We start from the raw sequence: 21887 nt of genomic DNA on the forward strand, positions 1-21887 counted from the left end.
TCTCTCTCTCTCTCTCTCTCTCTCTCTCTCTCTCTCTCTCTCTTCTCTCTCTCTCTCCTCTCTCTCTCTCTCTCTCTCTCTCTCTCTCTCTCGTCTCTCTCTCTCTCCTCTCTCTCTCTCTCTCTCTCTCTCTCTCTCTCTTCTCTCTCTCTCTCTCTCTGTCTCTCTCTCTCTCCTCTCTCTCTCTCTCTCTCTCTCTCTCTCTCTCTCTCTCTCTCTCTCTCTCTCTCTCTCTCCTCTCTGTCTCTGTCTCTCTCTCTCTCTCTCTCTCTCTCTCTCTCTGTCTCTCTCTCTCTGTCTCTCTCTCTGTCTCTCAGGGAAAGTTCTTTCGCTGCAATGACGAAGCCAAGTCCAGTCCGGAGGAATGCCAGTGAGTCTGAAGATAAAAATGAGTGCTGGTTCTTCCTCCTTCTCTCTTTTGCTCTCTCTCCCTGTCCCCCAATCCCTCTTCCTGACACTCTCTCCCTCTCCCCCTCTCTCCCTTTCTCTGTCTAACCCATGTCTCTCTACAGAGGTTTCTATATCCTGTATAACAATGGAGACACTGCCCTGCCATTAGTCGAAAAGAGGAAGTGGAGCAACAGTGAATACAACTTTGACAACGTCCTCGTGGCCATGATGGCTCTGTTTACTGTGTCCACCTTCGAAGGCTGGCCTGCGTAAGAAGCACACACACACGCAAACACACACACACATACATATGGATCCTCGGACACACGAAAACACACACCGGTGTTCCAGAGTTGACAAGTATATGTGTGTGTGTGTGTGTAGCCTTCTGTACAAGGCCATAGACTCCAACCGAGAGAACATGGGCCCCATCTACAACTACCGGGTGGAGATCTCCATCTTCTTCATCATCTACATCATCATCATCGCCTTCTTCATGATGAACATCTTCGTTGGTTTCGTCATCGTCACCTTCCAGGAGCAGGGAGAGAAGGAGTACAAGAACTGTGAGCTGGACAAGAACCAGGTCAGTCCTGTGGGGAGTGTGTGTGGGAGAGTGTGTGTGAGAGCGTGTGTGTGTGTGTGTGTGTTGGTCTTACCCACTCAGCTCTCCCAGAACTAGGTTGAGAACGTAGACTAGACTCCCAGTCTAAGTAGTAGCCCCAGGTGATGATGCTGAACCATGTTAACCCCTCGTCCTCTACAGCGCCAGTGTGTGGAGTACGCTCTGAAGGCCCGCCCTCTCAGACGGTACATCCCCAAGAACCGCTACCAGTACAAGTTCTGGTACGTGGTCAACTCCACGGCTTTGAGTACGTCATGTTCATCCTCATCATCCTCAACACTCTCTGCCTGGCCATACAGGTGAGGCTGCACTGGGTCACCCTGGGTGCTGTGTTCTGTCTTTCTCTCTCCTTTCCTCCCCTCGCTCTCTCTTCCTTTCTATCTGTGTATCGTTCTTTCGTTCTCCTTTTCCCTCTTGCTCTCTTGTCCTGTTTGTCCTTTCTCCTTTGTTTCTTTCGCTCTCTCTTTCCCTGTCTCTCTCTCTCCCCCTTCTCTCTCTCTCTCTTTCTCTCTCCTCTTCCTTCTCTCTCTCTCTCTTTCTCTCGCTCCCCCCCTCTCTTTCTCGGTTTCCTCTGTGTTTCCTCTGTTGATTCTCTCTTTGTAGGTAAACCTGTTGTACTGTGTACCTTTTTTCATCCCCTCCCCCTCTCCTCCCAGCACTATGGCCAGTCCCAGCTGTTTAACTATGCCATGGACATCCTCAACATGGTCTTCACTGGAGTCTTCACTGTCGAGATGATCCTCAAACTCATCGCCTTCAAACCGAGGGTAGGCCCTCCTTCTGTCTACCCCCCCACCTTTCTACCCCTCCTCCCTCCTCCCTCCTCCCTCCTCGCCCCTCCCTCCTCTCTCCTCCCTCCTCGCTCCTCCCTCCTCTCTCCTCCCTCCTCGCCCCTCCCTCCTCTCTCCTCCCTCCTCGCTCCTCCCTCCTCCCTCCTCCCTCCTCGCCCCTCCCTCCTCTCTCCTCCCTCCTCTCTCCTCCCTCCTCGCTCCTCCCTCCTCCCTCCTCTCTCCTCCCTCCTCGCCCCTCCCTCCTCTCTCCTCCCTCCTCCCTCCTCTCTCCTCCCTCCTCGCCCCTCCCTCCTCTCTCCTCCCTCCTCGCTCCTCCCTCCTCCCTCCTCTCTCCTCCCTCCTCGCTCCTCCCTCCTCGCTCCTCCCTCCTCCCTCCTCGCTCCTCCTCTCTCCTCCCTCCTCGCTCCTCCCTCCTCGCCCCTCCCTCCTCTCTCCTCCCTCCTCGCTCCTCCCTCCTCCCTCCTCCCTCCTCTCTCCTCCCTCCTCGCTCCTCCCTCCTCGCTCCTCCCTCCTCCCTCCTCTCTCCTCCCTCCTCGCTCCTGCCTCCTCGCTCCTCCCTCCTCGCTCCTCCCTCCTCCCTCCTCTCTCCTCCCTCCTCTCTCCTCTCTCCTCCCTCCTCCCTCCTCGCTCCTCCCTCCTCCCTCCTGCCGTCCCTCCCCTCTGCTATGTGCAATCAAACTCCCTCTCTCCTGCTGAGTTTGTTCCCCTTGTAACACCAGTGCCCCTTCCCCCTCCCTTATTCCCCCTCCCCCCCCTTCCCCCTCCCTCATTCCCCCTCCCCTCCCTTCCCCCTCCCTCATCCCCCCCCCCTCCCCTCCCTTCCCCCTCCCTCATTCCCCCTCCCCTCCCTCCCTCCCCCCCGGTGGTGTCTGGTCTCTCCAGGGGTATGTCGGAGACGCCTGGAACGTGTTTGACGCCCTGGTGGTCATAGGCAGCGTCGTCGACATCATACTCAGTCAGGTAGATGTGAGTACCGACCGGACCCCCGCTCTCCCTCTCCTCCTCCTCTTCTCCCATCCTCCCCCCCCTCCTCTCCTCCTCCTAGTCTCCCTCTTCCTATTGTTTTGCTCGGGCTTATCTCTGGTCATTGGCTCTATCCTGGCCAGCCACTGTCTGCGCTGGGTTGTGCTGTGGCAGACTGTCTGTGCTGTGGTCCAGTTCAGGGCTGTGTTGACATGGAGCGTAGGAAGGCGGTCTCTCTAAGGCTGCTGGGAGCTGTGTCACTGAGAGAATCACTGGACAGGTCTACGGAGAACACCATAGCAGAACCGTGTCTTGTCTGACCCTTGAAACACTGCTAGAACCATGCCCTTCTGATCCTTGATGTTTTGCTACACCTTCTGTATGCACTATTTCTATGTCGCTTTGGATCTGAGGGTCTTAAATGAATAACGTGTAAATGTAATAACCGATTAGAGTAATACAGACCTGACAAGTATCTTGCTATCTACAGAGTATTTAAATGTGGATGTTATTTTGATTGGATTCTCTCACTTGCACAGGACCGTTCAGTTCTGTTTCTTGAGTCTTGTTTATGTCTGACCTCTTGATGTTCACTTCTCTCTCCGTGCTGTGTCCCCTCTTCTTCCTCTCTTTCTGCCTCTACTCTCTCTCTCCCTTTCTCTCTCTCTCTCCCTCTCTCTCTCTCTCTCTCTCTCTCTCTCTCTCTCTCTCTCTCTCTCTCTCTCTCTCTCTCTCTCTCCCCCTCACTGTCCCTTCTTTCTTTCTCCCTCCCTCTCTCTCCCTCTGCGTCTGATGTTACAGCACTATTTCGCTGATGCATGGAACACGTTTGATGCCTTAATTGTTGTGGGTAGCTGCGTTGACATTGCAATCACAGAGATCAATGTAAGTAGCCATCTCCATTGCCCCGCCCCCTGTCCCGCCCCCTGCCCCGCCCCCTGCCCCGCCCCCTGCCCTGCCCCGCCCCTTGCCCTGCTGCTTCACAGGGCCTTACAATAATTACAGAGTTGCATTGAATATCATATCCCTCTGCCGCACACGCCCCCCGCACAACAAATGCACGCACAATTTTCAGCGGCACACGTTTGTGCTTGTTGCCCGATCTTGAATGCAACCTTCTAGCCGAAGAGCATGTTGCCGTGCTGCATTCACGTTATGTCCCAGGTGTCTCGGTACAGCAGGAGTGATTCAGCCCCCCCCCCCTCCCCTCCCCGCCCGCAGCATTCTGAAGACCTCCCCCCTCCCTCTTCTAGGCCGCAGTGACATCATGCTTGCTGCTTTTCTGTGGACTGTGATGATGAAGATTGTTTGTCCGTCTGTCTGTTTGCCACACTGCTGTCACACACATTCAGTAGACTAACTGTCCACAGTGGCGGTCCTGGCACATTTTGCGCACCCCCCCGGGGCGAAGTTTACCTCTGCCGCCCCCCAAACCCATGTAAATGGCACGACAATGGGTGTGAACACACAAACGCACTATCTTTTTTATGCCAGCAGAGGGCGGCAAACACAAAAATGACACATAATCCCTATTCCAGGATGAGCTTCCTGTAGTGTGTTGTTGCCTGGTTGAAGTCAGACAGTCTTATATCTGAGAGAGCACTAACCCCAGAGCTGCTGGCCTCATAGCCTCCCAACCTCACAGCCTCCCAGAGAATCTAACATGAGGGGATGAGTGGTACAGCACACTTGTCAGAGAGGGAGCCTGTCTCTACCTCTCTGCCTGTCTCTACCTGTCTGCCTGTTTACCTGTCTGCCTGTCTCTACCTCTCTGCCTGTCTCTACCTGTCTGCCTGTCTCTACCTCTCTGCCTGTCTCTACCTCTCTGCCTGTCTCTACCTGTCTGCCTGTTTACCTGTCTGCCTGTCTCTACCTCTCTGCCTGTCTCTACCTGTCTGCCTGTCTCTACCTCTCTGCCTGTCTCTACCTGTCTGCCTGTTTACCTGTCTGCCTGTCTCTACCTCTCTGCCTGTTTCTACCTGTCTGCCTGTCTCTACCTCTCTGCCTGTCTCTACCTCTCTGCCTGTCTCTACCTCTCTGCCTGTCTCTACCTGTCTGCCTGTTTACCTGTCTGCCTGTCTCTACCTCTCTGCCTGTCTCTACCTGTCTGCCTGTCTCTACCTCTCTGCCTGTCTCTACCTGTCTGCCTGTTTACCTGTCTGCCTGTCTCTACCTGTCTGCCTGTTTACCTGTCTGCCTGTCTCTACCTGTCTGCCTGTCTCTACCTGTCTGCCTGTTTACCTGTCTGCCTGTCTCTACCTCTCTGCCTGTCTCTACCTGTCTGCCTGTTTACCTGTCTGCCTGTCTCTACCTGTCTGCCTGTTTACCTGTCTGCCTGTTTACCTGTTTGCCTGTCTGCCTGTCTACATGTCTACCTGTCTGCCTGTCTAAATGTCTGCCTGTCTACCTGTCTGCCTGTCTAAATGTCTGCCTGTCTACTTATCTGCCTGTCTATCAATCTGCCTGTCTACCTATCTGCCTGTCTTCCCATCTACATGTCTGCCTGTCTCTTTGTCTATTTTGTTTGCGGTCTGCCCAGAGGATGAGAGATGTTTGCATGACAGGCTGCGTAGACCTTCACACTGTGAAGTCTCATGAGGTTCAGCGTTCGTGGTAGATGCACCGCCTGTCGTTATGGTGTTTACTGAGATGTTGCAATAAAGCTGGATGCAGAATGAATCAAACAGGAAATAACTCATGCATCATGCATCTGGCATGTGAGGGAGTATGATGGCATGTATTGGTTGCTGAGGAATGAGGTGAATGGATGAGGTGTGTGGTGAATGGATGAAGAAAGAGGGAAATGGATGAGGTGAGTGGTGAATTCTAAAGTTTATTTGCAATTTGTAAAAGTAGAATTACAGATACATTCTCTAGTCCTATCGAATTTTTCCTTTTCCCTTTTTATGATTATAAATCTTAATTTTCGACATGAATAATCATATTCCTATTTGAGCAAAAAAATATTTTAAACAATGTATTGCAAAATACTAATCCGCTAGATGAATAGATGAGATGTGAGATGAGGTGTAATGTGAATGACTTCAGTGGATGAGGTGAATGGAGGAGATGAGGAATGAGAATGTGAACGGTGAACCAGGCAAGGTGATGGGTTGACATCACAGTAACCATGGTGTTTGGTTTCTAGTCGCCACTCATGGGCCCGGTCGTCAAGGTGATAGTGGAACCTGGGGTAAGAAGCCCCGCCTACGCCCAAACCCCTCCCCCTTCGCCGTCTCAAGATGTTGAATTGTTTGTTGTTTACTTATTTGTTTTAAGTCATCCTGTTTGCTTGTTTTTGGTATGATTCATGGCTGGAGGTCCTTCTCCATGGAGTTGTTTTTAAACATGGAGGTTCTGTGGACCTGTTCTGGACTTCAGGAAGTCATGTTTGTCATATTTGTTCCATTTCAGATATATTCTCTTATGTTGGTTTGCTTCTGTTGTTGTCTGGTTACCAAAAACACAGGTTTTGTGGCTTGGTTCGTTGGTCTGTTTGTTTGGTTCATGTTTTAGGGCAGTGGTCAGTGTGTGTGTTTCTCTTTGTGGCAGAGAGTGTGTGTGTGTGTGTGTGTCGGGAATCTGAGTGTGTACTCTGAGATTGAAGTGTAGTGTGTTTCCATGGTATTTTTGTATCGTTCTCTGCTGTCACACATATCAGAGATGCATGGCCTACTTTTGGATGTCTAACACAAATGCACAAGGCACAAAATTGGAAGTACAGACGTGTACACACAAATTGTCTGTCTTGTCTTAAAGTAGCTTTATATAGTGGAAAAGGATATATCAGTCCTGCCTGTGTTCCACCTCTGTTCCCTGTGTGTGTGTGTGTCAGAACACGGAAGACAGTGCTCGCATCTCAATCACCTTCTTCCGGCTGTTCCGAGTCATGCGATTGGTCAAGCTGCTCAGCAGGGGGGAGGGTATCAGAACACTGCTGTGGACCTTCATCAAATCCTTCCAGGTGAGCAGACCAATCAGGAACGAGTTATGATATTGTGTGAACAAATAGTCTGATCACAGAACCAATTGCTGTCAACACACTGTCAAACATGTCAAACTCACATTCTGTTCTCTCTCACCCCCTGCCTCCCCTTTTCTCTCTGTCTCTATCACTGTCTCTCTCTGTCTCTCTCTGTGTCTCTCTCACTGTCTCTCCCTCTTTCTCTCTCACCCAGGCTCTTCCCTATGTTGCTCTGCTGATTGCCATGTTGTTCTTCATCTATGCTGTCATTGGGATGCAGGTAACCGAGCCAGTCCTGAGAGCCACATACTGAAGCCCTCAGGGGGAAGCCAGTACTTACCAGTACTAGCCAGAACTTAACAGTACTAGCCAGTACCTAAACCTGTACATAATTTCTCATTATAGTGCTGTATTGCTGCCTGTGTGTGTGTTTCAGGTGTTTGGAAAGATTGCCCTGGTGGATGGAACACAGATCAATCGTAACAACAACTTCCAGACCTTTCCTCAAGCTGTCCTCATGCTCTTTAGGTATATTTGTGTGTATTTGTGTGTGTGTTTACTGTATATTCCTGTTATTGTTTTTAGATCAAATCTTGTTGGTTCCTGTTGTTGAGGTGCATGTGTGTGTATATTTGTATGAGTGTGTGTGTGTATGCATGTGTGTATGTGTGCACGTGTATGCGTGTGTGTGTATGCGTGTGTATTTGTGTGTGTGTGTATGCATGTGTGTGTGTGCGTGTGTGTGTACAGGTGTGCGACGGGCGAGGCGTGGCAGGAGATCATGCTGGCGTGTCTGCCAGGGAAGCTATGTGACCCAGAGTCAGACTACAACCCTGGGGAGGAGAAGACCTGCGGAAGCGGCTTCGCCATCATCTACTTCATCAGCTTCTACATGCTCTGCGCCTTCCTGGTACCCCCCCCCCACACACACACACACACACAGACACACACACCGGGCATGTGGTCTGCGAGCACCACTGTGTACACAGAATGCTCTTTCGTAGAAAAGAAGAGACAAAGAAAACATGGGAGGGATAGAATGAGAGACAGGAAGAGATGGAGTGGGGGGACAACAGGCAGGATGCTGAGGTTTAAAGCACCAGGCCTTATGGACACAGGGAAGCCCCCGCACCCACAACACACGACACACACACGTTTGTGCCTATTTAACTCGTATCTAGTCTATCAAACTGTATTTTTGTAACCATTTTTTATTTTGTTAAAGAAAAAATTAAGCACATACAAATCTCACAAAGCTAGCTAGGATGCCCCCCCCCTCCCAGACACGTGCACACACACGCACAGTCTCACACATAGATTTGAGCCTGTGTCTCTGTCTTTCAGATCATCAACCTGTTTGTTGCTGTCATCATGGACAACTTTGACTACCTGACACGGGATTGGTCTATTCTCGGGCCCCATCACCTGGATGAGTTTAAAAGGATCTGGTCAGAGTACGACCCTGAGGCCAAGTAAGTCTGGACCACACACACACACACATAAAGATCAGTGTGTTTGTGCAGGTTTCAGTGTGTGTGTGTGTGTGTGTGATTCAGGGGCAGGATCAAACACCTGGACGTGGTGACTCTGCTGAGGAGAATCCAGCCTCCTCTAGGTTTCGGCAAACTCTGTCCTCACAGGGTGGCCTGTAAGGTGGGTTCACCCACATACACACACACACAATAACGTTCACCTCGTGTTTATTTGTTGGCAGCTAGATCATATTTGTCATGTCAGAACACTGAGAAGAGTATGACCTCTTGATGAGTGTTTCCAGTGAGAATCTGCAGCTGTGATTCAAGCTAACATACAGTTAGGTCCATAAGTATTTGGACATTGACACAATTTTCATCATTTTGGCTCTGTATACATTTATTCATTTAGCAGACGCTTTTATCCAAAGCGACTTCCAAGAGAGAGCTTTACAAAGTGCATAGGTCACTGATCATAACAACAAGATAGCCAAAAAACATTGCGAGTAGCCAAAACATGAAGCACACATTGTGAACAACCAAAGTAAGTGCCAAAGGGAAGAACCATAAGAGCATGTAGTTAAACAAGTCACAACCAAACAACATGAACAGCTATAAGTGCAAGTGTACCTGTGGGAAAAAGCAAGCAACAGTAATAAAACAATATATCACAGCGAGAACCAAAAATTTAAATCAGTTACCACTAACCACAAGAGCAACAAGTCTCTAAGCAAGAGTCATTGTGATCCTTGAGGAAACTAACATCGGGTCAAGCGAACCGTTCCTAAGTACCGTTGTACTCCCGGAACAAGTGCGTCTTGAGCCTTTTCTTGAAGGTGGAGAGACAGTCAGTGTCTCTGATGGAGGTGGGGAGTTGATTCCACCACTGGGGGGCCAGACAGGAGAAGAGCTTGTGTTGGGACCGGGCGGTCTTGAGCGGTGGGACCACCAGGCGGTTGTCTGAAGAAGACCGTAGGTGGCGGGTGGGGGTGTAAGGCTGCAGGAGAGACTTGATGTAGACGGGTGCAGTCCCGTTCACTGCTCGGAAGGTCAATACCAGGGTCTTGAATCTGATACGGGCCATGATAGGTAGCCAGTGGAGAGAGATGAGGAGCGGGGTAACATGGGAGCGTCTGGGTAGATTGTAGACCAGGCGGGCCGCCGCGTTCTGAATCCTCTGAAGAGGGCGGGTTGCACATGCTGGGAGACCAGCGAGCAGAGAGTTGCAATAGTCCAACTTGGAGAGGACGAGTGCTTGTATACCACCACAATGGATTTGAAATGAAACAATCAAGATGTGCTTTAAGTGCAGACTTTCAGCTTTAATTTCAGGGTATTTACATCCAAATCAGGTAAACGGTGTAGGAATTACAACACATTTTATATGTGCCCCCCCCCCCTTTTTAAGGGACCAAAAATAATTGGACAAACTAACATAATCATAAATCTAATTGTCACTTTTAATACTTGGTTGCAAATCCTTTGCAGTCAATGACAGCCTGAAGTCTGGAACCCATAGACATCACGAGACGCTGGGTTTCGTCCCTGGTGATGCTCTGCCAGGCCTCTACTGCAACTGTCTTCAGTTCCTGCTTGTTCTTGGGGCATTTTCCCTTCAGTTTTGTCTTTAGCAAGTGAAATGCATGCTCAATTGGATTTAGGTCAGGTGATTGACTTGACCATTGCAGAACATTCCACTTCTTTGCCTTAAAAAACTATTTGGTTGCTTTCGCAGTATGCTTCGGGTCATTGTCCATCTGCACTGTGAAGCGCCGTCCTATGAGTTCTGAAGCATTTGGCTGAATCTGAGCAGATAATATTGCCCGAAACACTTCAGAATTCATCCTACTGCTTTTGTCAGCAGTCACATCATCGATAAATACAAGGGAACCAGTTCCATTGGCAGCCATACATGCCCACGCCATAACACTACCTCCACCATGCTTCACTGATGAGGTGGTATGCTTTGGATCATGAGCAGTTCCTTCCCTTCTCCATACTCTTCTCTTCCCATCATTCTGGTACAAGTTGATCTTGGTCTCATCTGTCCATAGGATGTTGTTCCAGAACTGTACAGGCTCTTTTAGATGTTTTTTGGCAAACTCTAATCTGGTCTTCCTGTTTTTGAGACTCACCAATGGTTTACATCTTGTGGTGAACCCTCTGTATTTACTCTGGTGAAGTCTTCTCTTAATTGTTGACTTTGACACAGATACGCCTACCTCCTGGAGAGTGTTCTTGATCTGGCCAACTGCTGTGAAGGGGTTTTTCTTCACCAGGGAAAGAATTCTTCTGTCATCCACCACAGTTGTTTTCCGTGGTCTTCCGGGCCTTTTGGTGTTGCTGAGCTCACCAGTGCGTTCTTTCTTTTTAAGAATGTACCAAACAGTTGATTTGGCCACACCTAATGTTTTTGCTATCTCTCTGATAGGTTTGTTTTGATTTTTCAGCCTAACGATGGCTTGCTTCACTGATGGTGACAACTCTTTGGACTTCATATTGAGAGTTGACAGCAACAGATTCCAAACACAAATACCATACTTGAAATGAACTCTAGACCTTTTATCTGCTCCTTGTCAATGAAATAACGAACTCCCTTTATGAGGGAATAACATACACCTGGCCATGGAACAGCTGAGCAGCCAATTGTCCAATTACTTTTGGTCCCTTAAAAAGGGGGGGGGCCACATATAAAATGTATTGTAATTCCTACACCGTTCACCTGATTTGGATGTAAATACCCTGAAATTAAAGCTGATAGTCTGCACTTAAAGCATTTCAAATCCATTGTGGTGGTATACAGAGCCAAAATGATGAAGATTGTGTCAATGTCCAAATACTTATGGACCTAACTGTACATTAGTAACATACAGCTTCTCCCCTCTGGGCACTTCATTTTTCATTTACTGCAAATGAAAACACAGGATGAATAGTCCCCATCGCCAAATAAAGTGGAGCAGTAATTCAGTCCTGGGGAATGACATGGATAACGACAAAGATAGTTAGTTTAGATGCACACACGCATACATGCACGCACGCACACACGCATGAATTCACAAACAGCACAGACATTGTACATGCGTGTAACCCCCTCCGCCTCCTCCATAGAGACTGGTTGCTATGAACATGCCATTGAACAGCGACGGGACGGTCATGTTCAACGCCACGCTCTTTGCCCTCGTACGCACCGCCTTGAAGATAAAGACAGAAGGTGAGGCTGGCTAAGTTGTGTACACTGACACACCCACTGGCCCCCATTCACAGCCACTCTCACCGCGGTTCTCAAAGATCAGACACGAAACAAGCAGCATTAGACATGGTGGTGTCGCTCCACTCTCGACCACAGGGCGGCGCACTTGTAACTGCAGCTGCCGCAAGCTTTAGTGTGGTGCCATCCAATACTGGGGTCCGCTAAGTGCATTTGTTTACCAGGCAACCTGGACCAGGCGAACGAGGAACTGAGAGCCGTGATCAAGAAGATCTGGAAGAGGACCAGCATGAAGTTGCTCGATCAAGTGGTGCCCCCTGCAGGCGGTCAGTGGAACGGCCGTGTCTCTGCGTCACTTCACGCTGTGTCGCTTTGTTTCTATCTCTCTTTACATTTTTATCTTTCTCTTTCTTCCTCTTTCCTTTCTATTTCTCGGAACTTGTACTCTGGTAGCACAGTGTACAAAGGGATAGCCAAATTTGACCACTGACACCAACAGCATGCTCGTGCCGTTACGCTATGCAAAGCATGTTACAGGAGTGCGGAAAATTCCAAATCGTTTCTCTGGAAAATACTGTCCGGAAAAGGATGTAAAAGCAGTCGCTTAAATGTCAAATAAAACACACCAAACACAAACAACACATCTCTGCTATTGTGTGTGGGTGGTGTTGAGGACCAAACTGGGACCCTAACTTCCAGTACTAACTGACAGGTTAGACCCCAGGTCATGAACAACAGATAACAACAGCCCACAGGCCACAACCTCTCTCACGTACACCCTCACACACTCATGCCTGGCTGGCTGTTCTCAGAAACTCATCTTATCTCGTCAGAGTTCCTGTCCTTTATGTTTCTCGCTCTCTTTTCCATCCCCCACTTTCTCTCTCTCTGTGGCTTTCTGTCTCGCGTCACATTCTCCTCGATGTTTTGTACAGTGATGTCCATTACGGACTGTCGTGTACATTCTATAGCTGAGATGTACTGAACCATGTACTGAACCCCATTATCTTTTCTATCTGCTATATTGTTTCCTCTTCCTGACACAGACTGTGTTTTCCCATCACACTGCATTGAATGCTGCTGCAAAGTGTTTGGGCGATAACAACACTAACTACTTAGTCTCAGCCTTGATTGTCCAATAGTGTTTCTCTGTCTTGTGCTACTTGTTTTGACGCGCCTACTAGCGTGCATGGACACTGCCTTGCATGCCGTAGTTTAGTTTACTAATGCCTCTCTCGCTATTTTTCTTTCTCTCCATCTCCTCTTCTGGGCTCTCAAGCTTCTCTCCTCCACAGCTTATTCTCCGTCTGCAGGGTGCCGCCCCCTTTCCCTCCCCCCTACCCCCCTTCTCGTTCTGCCTCTGGAACATTCTGACGCAGTTCTGTTTTAGGCCGGTGGTATGGAACTAGAGATTCTCTCAGTCTCTCTTTTTCTCTCTCTATCACAATTTTAAACCCTCTATATCCTTTCTTACTCTTCATCTCTCCATGCATCTGGCTCTCTGCCCTATCTGCCCTCCTCTCTGTTGTGACCCTCTCTACTTCTCTGCTGTGCTTGATTGAGTGACCTAGACCTCCGCCACTCCGCTGCCCTCTGCCTGTGGTCACAGCTGCTGCTTCACTAACATCTAGACTTCTGTGTTTGTGTCTAACATGACCTCTAACCAGTACACTGCTCAATGCATTTCAGTCATGCTCTCGCTTGCTTCAAATGCTAACTGTGGCAGTGTCACTTATGTTATGCCTTTTAGCTAGGTAGGAGTAGGTAGAAGTGTGCTATGGGGTAGTGTAGGATGGTGTACAGTAGTGTAAGATGGTGTACAGTAGTGTAGTAGTGTTGGATGGTGTACAGTAGTGTAAGATGGTGTACAGTAGTGTAGTAGTGTTGGATGGTGTACAGTAGTGTAGGATGGTGTACAGTAGTGTAGTAGTGTTGGATGGTGTACAGTAGTGTAGGATGGTGTATAGTAGTATAGTAGTGTTGGATGGTGTACAGTAGTGTAGGATGGTGTATAGTAGTGTAGGATGGTGTATAGTAGTGTAGGATGGTGTATAGTAGTATAGGATGATGTATAGTAGTATAGTAGTGTTGGATGGTGTATAGTAGTATAGGATGATGTATAGTAGTATAGTAGTGTTGGATGGTGTATAGTAGTGTAGGATGATGTATAGTAGTATAGTAGTGTTGGATGGTGTACAGTAGTGTAAGATGGTGTACAGTAGTGTAGTAGTGTTGGATGGTGTACAGTAGTGTAAGATGGTGTACAGTAGTGTAGTAGTGTTGGATGGTGTACAGTAGTGTAGGATGGTGTACAGTAGTGTAGGATGGTGTATAGTAGTATAGTAGTGTTGGATGGTGTACAGTAGTGTAGGATGATGTATAGTAGTGTAGGATGGTGTATAGTAGTGTAGGATGGTGTATAGTAGTATAGGATGATGTATAGTAGTATAGTAGTGTTGGATGGTGTACAGTAGTGTAGGATGATGTATAGTAGTGTAGGATGGTGTATAGTAGTGTAGGATGGTGTATAGTAGTATAGGATGATGTATAGTAGTATAGTAGTGTTGGATGGTGTATAGTAGTATAGGATGATGTATAGTAGTATAGTAGTGTTGGATGGTGTATAGTAGTGTAGGATGATGTATAGTAGTATAGTAGTGTTGGATGATGTATAGTAGTATAGGATGATGTATAGTAGTATAGTAGTGTTGGATGGTGTATAGTAGTATAGGATGATGTATAGTAGTATAGTAGTGTTGGATGGTGTATAGTAGTATAGGATGATGTATAGTAGTATAGTAGTGTTGGATGGTGTATAGTAGTATAGGATGATGTATAGTAGTATAGTAGTGTAGGATGGTGTATAGTAATGTAGTTTGGCCCAGTCCCTTTAATAGACTTGATGTAGTCCTTTTGGTTGGACAGGTTAAGTTTTAGTTTCAGGGGTTCTGGGTTCTAGTAGCAGGTGTTATGGGTTCTAGTATGAGATGTTATGGTTTCTAGTACCAGTTACATTTTTGAGGTTCTAGTATAATGTTCTAGGCTCAAATACCAGATATTGTGGGTTCTAGTCCCAGGAGTTCTTATCGTGATTTGCACTGATTATGGGTTCTAGTCTTAGGAGTTCTGGTTTTCTGTTGAATGGCTCTGGGCCTGTTGACATATCCCAGCAGTTGTGTTGACGGGAGAGGTGTGTGTGCGGTCTATCCACTCAGATGACGAGGTGACTGTGGGGAAATTCTATGCCACCTTCCTGATACAAGACTACTTCAGGAAGTTCAGGAAACGCAAGGAGCAAGGCCTAGTGGGCCGGCATTCGTGGGAAGGGCTCAACTCCACCATCGCCTTGCAGGTGAGTTGACGGATGCCGGGATCGACCAATCGAAGCCCTCAGAGGCGAGAATGATCCTATTTCTGTCCCAGTGAAACTGCAATGACTTTCAGGCGAACTGTGATCTTTAGAGCGTTCCAAACGACTCTGCGCTAGTTCACAGCAGTCTGCATATCAACACTTCCAGAGCTGCTCCCTGGCTAGTTCAACTCAGGACATGCTGCCACCTGCAACACCATCCATGGGACCTGCAGAGTTTGAGTGTGTGTGTGTAAGAGTGAATGGATGTATGTGTGTGTGTGTATCCTGCCTGCTCTCAGCTGCTCTCCTGTCGTGGTTCGTTGCAGGCCGGTCTCCGCACACTGCATGACATTGGCCCAGAGATCCGCCGCGTCATATCTTGTGACCTCCAGGAGGAGGGGCTAGTAGATGTAAACGCAGAGGAGGACGAGGAGATTTATAGGGTAAAAAACGATCAACGCCTCACTTCCTTTGTGACATCACTTCCTCTATGGAGGCCGGTGCAGAGCGCTGTAGAGAGACAGCTTGCCTGCTTGACGCCAGGCTTGGTAGTGGTTGCTAGCTGATAGTCTGCTTGCTCAAGATCAAAACAGACCATAATAGGTCATAGTCCTCTGCCAACATTTTTCCGAAACTGCTTCCACAGCTGTGTTCACCGGCTTTGTTAAGGTGTACAACGAAATATCTAACATTCAAAACAGCAGGGCGAGATGTGAATGTATTCAACATTGACATGTGCGAATGCAGCTGTGAAAAGGCCCTTTGTTTTTCTTCCCCCAGCGAAATGGTGGTCTGTTTGGTAACCACATCAACCATGTCAATGGCGACCAGCGCGGTTCTGTCCTCCTGACCAACGTCACCCAGCGACCCCTCCAGGTCCTGCCCCCATCCATCCACGCCTCAGTGGAGCCCCACCAGCCTAGGGCCGACGGGACCTCAACCCCCCGACCCTCCAACCCCCGCTCCCCCCGCCAGCCCCCCAACCCCCTCAACTACCACCCCAACTCCGCCCACCACAGATCCTCCAACACCAACCTCAACAATGCCAACATGCCCACCCTACCCTCCCTGGCCCCTGGGAGACAGCGCTCCCTGCAGCGCCAGCGCCAACACTCCTCCTCTAACGGGGCCCTGCCCTCCTCGGGGTTGAGCCACGGCCATACTGACCGCGACCCGGCTTGGAGGTCCCACTCCACTAGGTCAGTGTCCAGACCTCCTCCCTAAAGGTCAAAGGTAGTTCTCGAATCCCAAAAAGTCCTGGTTCACCAGGTCAATCTTAAACCCTGGAGGTCACCGTATACCAGTTCAGTCCGAACCGTATACCATTTCAATGGACGATGTCCATTGATTTTTTTTATCTGTGTAACACACCCAAATGATACATTTGATCATTTCTCAGTTTAATGTGTTTGGATGTTTTTTGTTGTTGTTATTATCTCTTAAGAATTGTGTTTTCTTGTCTTTGTCATTGCATGCCCATCCTCCACCTCTTCTTCCTTTTCTTTCTCCTTCCCTCTTCTTCCTCTGCTCCTCATCCTCCAAATCCAACTGTTTCTTATGTGTTCTTCCTGGGCCAGGACTCGCTACTATGAGACCTACATTAGGTATGTTAGTGTGTGTACGTGTATGTGTGTGGTTGAAGGTTATCATACAGCAATAGAACTAATAAGCGATATAGATATTGCAATGGCTGAGCTATAGTTGTGGCTTGATCCCTACATTATTGCTCTGACAACAGTTCTGATCTGTGGGTCTCTGTACTTCTGCTCAGCCCCACAGCCGTACAGTACACAGGAGTCTTCCGAAACCCACAGAGGGACCTTTGACCTTTTGACCTATAGACCTCACCCCTAAATAAAAAAAAGGGAGATTCAAGGGATTTCTTTATAAATCCCCTCCCCTATGTAATAATATGACATCCATTATGTTACTTTAAAAAAAAAAGGATTCTCTAGCGCTGTAATCATGACCTGTGCACTTGATGCTCTGCTTGACCCCCTGCTGCTTGTGGTTGCCAGTCTAGATGTCTTCCTGACCTCCAGGTGCTCTAATGCTGACCTTGTGATCCCAGGTCCGAGCCCGGGGGCGGTCTCTTCCCCACCATTGGCAGAGAGGACCCGGGGGGCGGGGACAGCGATGATGACAGGGGGTCTGGGGAGTACTTCAGTGGAGAGGAGTTCCAAGAGGATGACATCATGCTGGCCAGAGACAGGTATTGCCATGACAACGACCCAGAGGAGGCATGTTGAATGTCATGAAGGCTTTCATACGGTTGGGGTTAGTTATGATTAGTTGTGGGCAGTATTAATAGTAGTCGTATGGTTGCCAGGCTGTCTCAGTACCCGGACCTTCAGGGAGACTTCGATCTGGAAGCTTCCACGGGTTACCATCAATCGGATTGTTTCTACGATGACGATCAGCAGCCCATCTACCAGGATGGCAGACAGTCACCTAAACGACGGTTGCTACCCTCCACACCTCAGGGTGAGGTTGCTACAGCTATTGTTTCTAGTACACTCCTGCCATTTTTACGAAACACAAAGCCACTGTGAAGCATCACAGAAGAGATTTAGTCCATTCATCCACATCTATGGACATTGTTGCTAATTCCAAATGAGCTATGAATTCCTGTTGATTCACGAACACTGCCAAAAATTCCCATGGAATTGAGATGTGTTGAATGGTGCAGCTCCATTCATGGGATTGTCTGTGTCTCCAGGTTCCCACAGGCCCACCTTCACGTTCGAGTGTCTACGCAGACAGAGCAGTCAGGAGGAGATGCCCCTGTCCCCATCTGGCCGCCACCGCACAGCCCTGCCCCTGCACCTCATGCAGCAGCAGGTGGGCATACACACACACACACACTATAGATATATAAACACATACTGTACACTACACAGACATATAGATATATTACACACATGTACACTACACAGAGACATACACACATACAGTACACACACTCATATGCACATACGTGCATACATACTGTACATGCACATGCACACAGACAGGATCACATAGACAGGATACCACAGACACAGATGGAGTCTGTCACACAGACAATCTCTCTCTTTTTGTTCTCTTCACTTGACCACTTGGTTGCCTAGGTGATGGCGGTGGCAGGGCTGGACGCCAGTAGGATCCAGCATCTGTCTCCAACGCGCTCACTGCGCTCCTGGGCCACACCCCCGGCCTCACCCGTCAGCCGAGACCGATCTACCAGCTACACCCCCCTCATCCAGGTGTGTGTGTGTGTGCTTAACCTGTTTTGAATGTACAAATACGTGCGAGTGTGAGCCAGAAACTGTATGTTTGCACTTCTGTGTGTCTGTGGGTATGTCTTTCCTGTTTTGAGCTTTGGTGTGCGTGTGTGGGTTTCCAGTTGTGACGCCACGAGAGGCTACACAGCCCTCAGCGGGACAGCTCAAAATAGTGCGAGGACACCGGGGTCGAACAAAACAAGGGGTTTATTAAAGATCCTCAGAATTAACCCAAAAAAACTTCTAAATCTTACATAGGATTCCAAAAACCGTAAACGGCGCCTCTTCTAGGCGCAGGACTCCTTCTCTTCACCAAACCCCACTCTGCCCACCTAACTGTGGCTCTCCCTCTTTAACCCAACCCTTTAGGTCATCAGGGTCTGATCAGTTTCAGGTGTGTGGGAATGCCCCGTTTTTAGGGAGGGATGGAGCTCCCGGCTCCCCCAGCAGAGGGAGCCACAGCTGCTCAGGGCTGCAGCCACCTCCGGGGAATGTAGCACCCCTCCAGGACCCAGCCTCTCGTGATGTCACACAGTGTATGGGTGTGTGCCTGTGTGGTCAGCGGTCTAGTGTGCGTGTCTCCTCCAGGTGGACTGGCGGGGGCAGGACAGTGTGAGCAGCTCTCCTGGGACGGCCCGCAGGAGCTCCTGGTACAGCGACGCACCCGAGGTGCCCCTGCGGCGCGCCTACTCCCCCTCCCTGCTGCAGATCCCCCCAGAGTACCGCCAGCAGCACCAGCAGAAGAGGGGAAGTGCCAACAGCCTGGTGGAGGCCGTGAGTCTGCTCGAGTTCCACATCTCAGTGAGGGGCCCTGGGAAGCCAGTTTGTAAGCAGGAGGCCAGCTTGGTCAGATCATCCAGAGTAAGGCCTTTGTGAGTCCAGGGTAAGGCCAGGTTGAGGCCAGAGTAAGGCCAGGGTGAGGCCCTTGTGAGGCCAGGGTGAGGCCAGGATGAGGCCAGCGTAAGGCCAGGGTGAGGCCAGGATGAGGCCAGAGTAAGTGCACAGTAAGGCCAGGGTGAGGCCCTTGTGAGGCCAGGGTGAGGCCAGGATGAGGCCAGAGTAAGGCCAGGGTGAGGCCAGGAAGAGGCCAGAGTAAGGCCAGGGTGAGGCCAGGAAGAGGCCAGAGTATGTGCACAGTAAGGCCAGGGTGAGGCCAGCCTACTGACTGGTAGGACCCTAACAGTGCTGTGTGTTTCCTGCCAGGTGCTGATCTCAGAGGGCCTGGGAAAATACGCCAAAGACCCCAAGTTTGTGGCGGCGACAAAGCATGAGATTGCGGACGCCTGCGAGCTGACCATCGATGAGATGGAGAGCGCCGCAAGCAACCTGTTGAACGGCAGTCTGGGTAACAGAGCGGGGGCGGAGGTCACAGACTCGTTGGCGGCCATAAGGGTCCGTGGTCTCCATGACTACAGTGATGAGGAGGGGGACTCGGGAGGGAAGGGAGAGGAGGACCTGACTGACGAGATGATATGCATCACCACCCTATAGTAGTGACTCTCACACACACAGCACACTTACACACACACACACACACACTCACACAAGTGATCAAAAGTGCCTTGCATTTTTTCTTCCCGTGAGTGAAGAATTGCAACACGGCCAGCTTGAGGGCAGTTGAGTGATAGAGCAAAGGAAGCGATAGAGAAACTGAAGGAGGAAGTGACACCGGAAAGCTCCGCCCACAGGGGACTCTGGTTCGTCACACTTGGACAGGTGCTTCTGGAGAATTCCTGCGCTGGGCTGTATCTTTGGCGTCGATCCTCTCAGTGGTTGTAGAGGGAAATCACATATCAGTGAAACAACGATGTCTCTGACCCCTCCTCAGACATATCCCCTGAGCAGCCCAGTCCCCCCTCCGTCCCTCCGTCCCTTCCTCCCCCTACAGCCTCCTTCTGCCCCCTCCCCCCTTCCATCTCTGAATCCTGACCCTCCACCCTCCCTCCCCACTGCTCCCTGCCCTTGCCCCTGCCTCCTGTCTGCCTTACCCTGCCAGTCTGTTAAATCAGGTGGACACTGACAAGCTGTTGTGTTTAAACCACAACGTGAAACTGTGAATCAAAACCTCGGAAGTCAACTCTGTCCAGACTCAAGTCTACTGAACGGAGACACAGGCACACATGGAACATACACTGTCTCTCTCTACAGGGAATAACACACACACAGGTTGCTTTTGATGAAAATCTCCTCATGATGTAGATATATTTAGAAGAATTTCCGATTTTATTCTAAAGAGATTACCTATATTTTGTAATTTATTTATTTATAGGACCTTTTACCCCAGTGGTGTGGGTTAGATCATTTATTTATATTGAACGACAATGATATTCTACTTTTGTTATGTTCTGCCTTCCCCTGTCACAGTAGATTGCAAATTTAAGTGGCAAATGCGTGAGAACCATAGTAGTTCTTCTGATCATAGATCAGATCCCAGTCATTCTGGTTTCTAGAATGCACAAGAGCTGCTTTTCTACTTGGTGTGATGCCATCTCTACTGCATACAGGGAAACTCCTTAGAACAGGACAAGCTTGTTTGCACATTGTCTTGGTCACCGATACGAATTATTGACAATAGACCAACATAGCACAGCACACTGCCAACACACAACCTGCAGGTTTTATACAAACATTACTGATCTTGTGGACCACTGAAGGAGATTCTAACTGTGATTCTAATTGTGTGTTGTAAACTGAACACTAAATAATGTGTGGCAACCACATTGTCCACTATCAATGTGCAATGAAAGGGCTTCTTCAACATCAGACCAAAAGGTACTTTAATGCTTCTTCACATACGGGTGTCTAAAAGTGCTGTGTAGGTTCATATGCATTTTCTAACCTGCTGTGTAAACTTGAGAGATACAACACGTCAAATAACTATAGAAGGGCACTTGATTTGGCTTTCCTCGCATGCAGAGTTCCTCGCATGCATAGTATCTGCTTTTGGGGCTTTCCGTTTCAGTCCATTTGGTTGAGGCAAATCAAGCACACTAAATGTCCAGGTTAGAGTTTGTTGTCTAACACCTGACTACTTGACCAATGAAAACACAGTTCACACCTCTCCTGCAGGCTCCCCTCAACTAACATCAGGGGTTCTAGAACAGACTTGTAGGACCTAGATTACACCCTTATCATAGACTAAACTGCATTTAGGGCCAGTTTCTCAGACATATTCAACCTGACTAAAATGACCTTTCAGAGGGAAATCTCCATGGACATGATTCAAGGCCCTAGAGCAGGCCTAGTGTCTGTGAAAGTGGTATTGATGCTGTTGTCAGTCTAGGATGTGTGCTTATCTGTTTCCAGGAAATGAAAGCACACATATTTCGTCAGAAAGACAAATGGAGAGATAAAGATCCTTCTAATGACAGTGAAACACCTTGGTTCAGAGTTGAGTTGGACCACAATGGTTGAACTCCAATAATAGAGACTTAAAGCAAGTACGTGCAATTATTGATATATTATTATTATTGACGTTTTACCGATGTTTGGATATTGCTGACACTATGTAAATCTGTACAGTTTCTGAATTAATGTGTAAAGTGATTAACTGTACTTGAAGACCTCCTGCTCTCTAAACTGCCCATGTTTTCACAGATTACTAAAGACTGATACCAACTTTGTAGCAGATGTAGTACCTCTTAGATTTTGTACCAAAAGATTATTACCAGTTTTTTTGTACATTTTTGCTTTTAATCTCTTGAATATTTGCCTGGAAATACCATGAACTGCTGAAAATAATTTTGTAATGACCATTACTGAATAAACTCTTCCCCTGAGGGTTCAGTCCTAGCATGCAGTCGGGCGGAGCCACTTGATATATTAATGACATATCAGGGACATTTATACTTGACACACA

At 48.7% G+C, this 21887-nt stretch overlaps 1 protein-coding gene across 1 annotated transcript in view; it reads left to right on the forward strand.

Moving 5' to 3' along the window:
* Positions 1–21829, forward strand: part of cacna1db (calcium channel, voltage-dependent, L type, alpha 1D subunit, b) — a 45638-nt gene extending 23809 nt beyond the window's left edge. Inside the window, 27 exon segments of the mRNA XM_067240910.1 lie at positions 318–370; positions 513–659; positions 775–976; positions 1157–1250; positions 1253–1314; positions 1672–1782; positions 2689–2766; positions 3571–3654; positions 5918–5962; positions 6605–6733; positions 6948–7013; positions 7170–7261; positions 7484–7643; positions 8078–8205; positions 8290–8386; positions 11314–11416; positions 11638–11739; positions 14629–14765; positions 15092–15208; positions 15546–15964; positions 16343–16369; positions 16837–16977; positions 17095–17249; positions 17485–17606; positions 17876–18010; positions 18617–18802; positions 19232–21829. Coding sequence (XP_067097011.1) covers positions 318–370; positions 513–659; positions 775–976; positions 1157–1250; positions 1253–1314; positions 1672–1782; positions 2689–2766; positions 3571–3654; positions 5918–5962; positions 6605–6733; positions 6948–7013; positions 7170–7261; positions 7484–7643; positions 8078–8205; positions 8290–8386; positions 11314–11416; positions 11638–11739; positions 14629–14765; positions 15092–15208; positions 15546–15964; positions 16343–16369; positions 16837–16977; positions 17095–17249; positions 17485–17606; positions 17876–18010; positions 18617–18802; positions 19232–19519 — 3480 coding nt within the window. The 3' untranslated portion in view covers positions 19520–21829.
* The last annotated feature ends 58 nt before the right edge of the window (positions 21830–21887 follow it).

The sequence above is a fragment of the Osmerus mordax genome, chromosome 7 (genome assembly GCF_038355195.1).
Source record: "Osmerus mordax isolate fOsmMor3 chromosome 7, fOsmMor3.pri, whole genome shotgun sequence".
Classification (NCBI taxonomy): Eukaryota; Metazoa; Chordata; class Actinopteri; order Osmeriformes; family Osmeridae; genus Osmerus; species Osmerus mordax.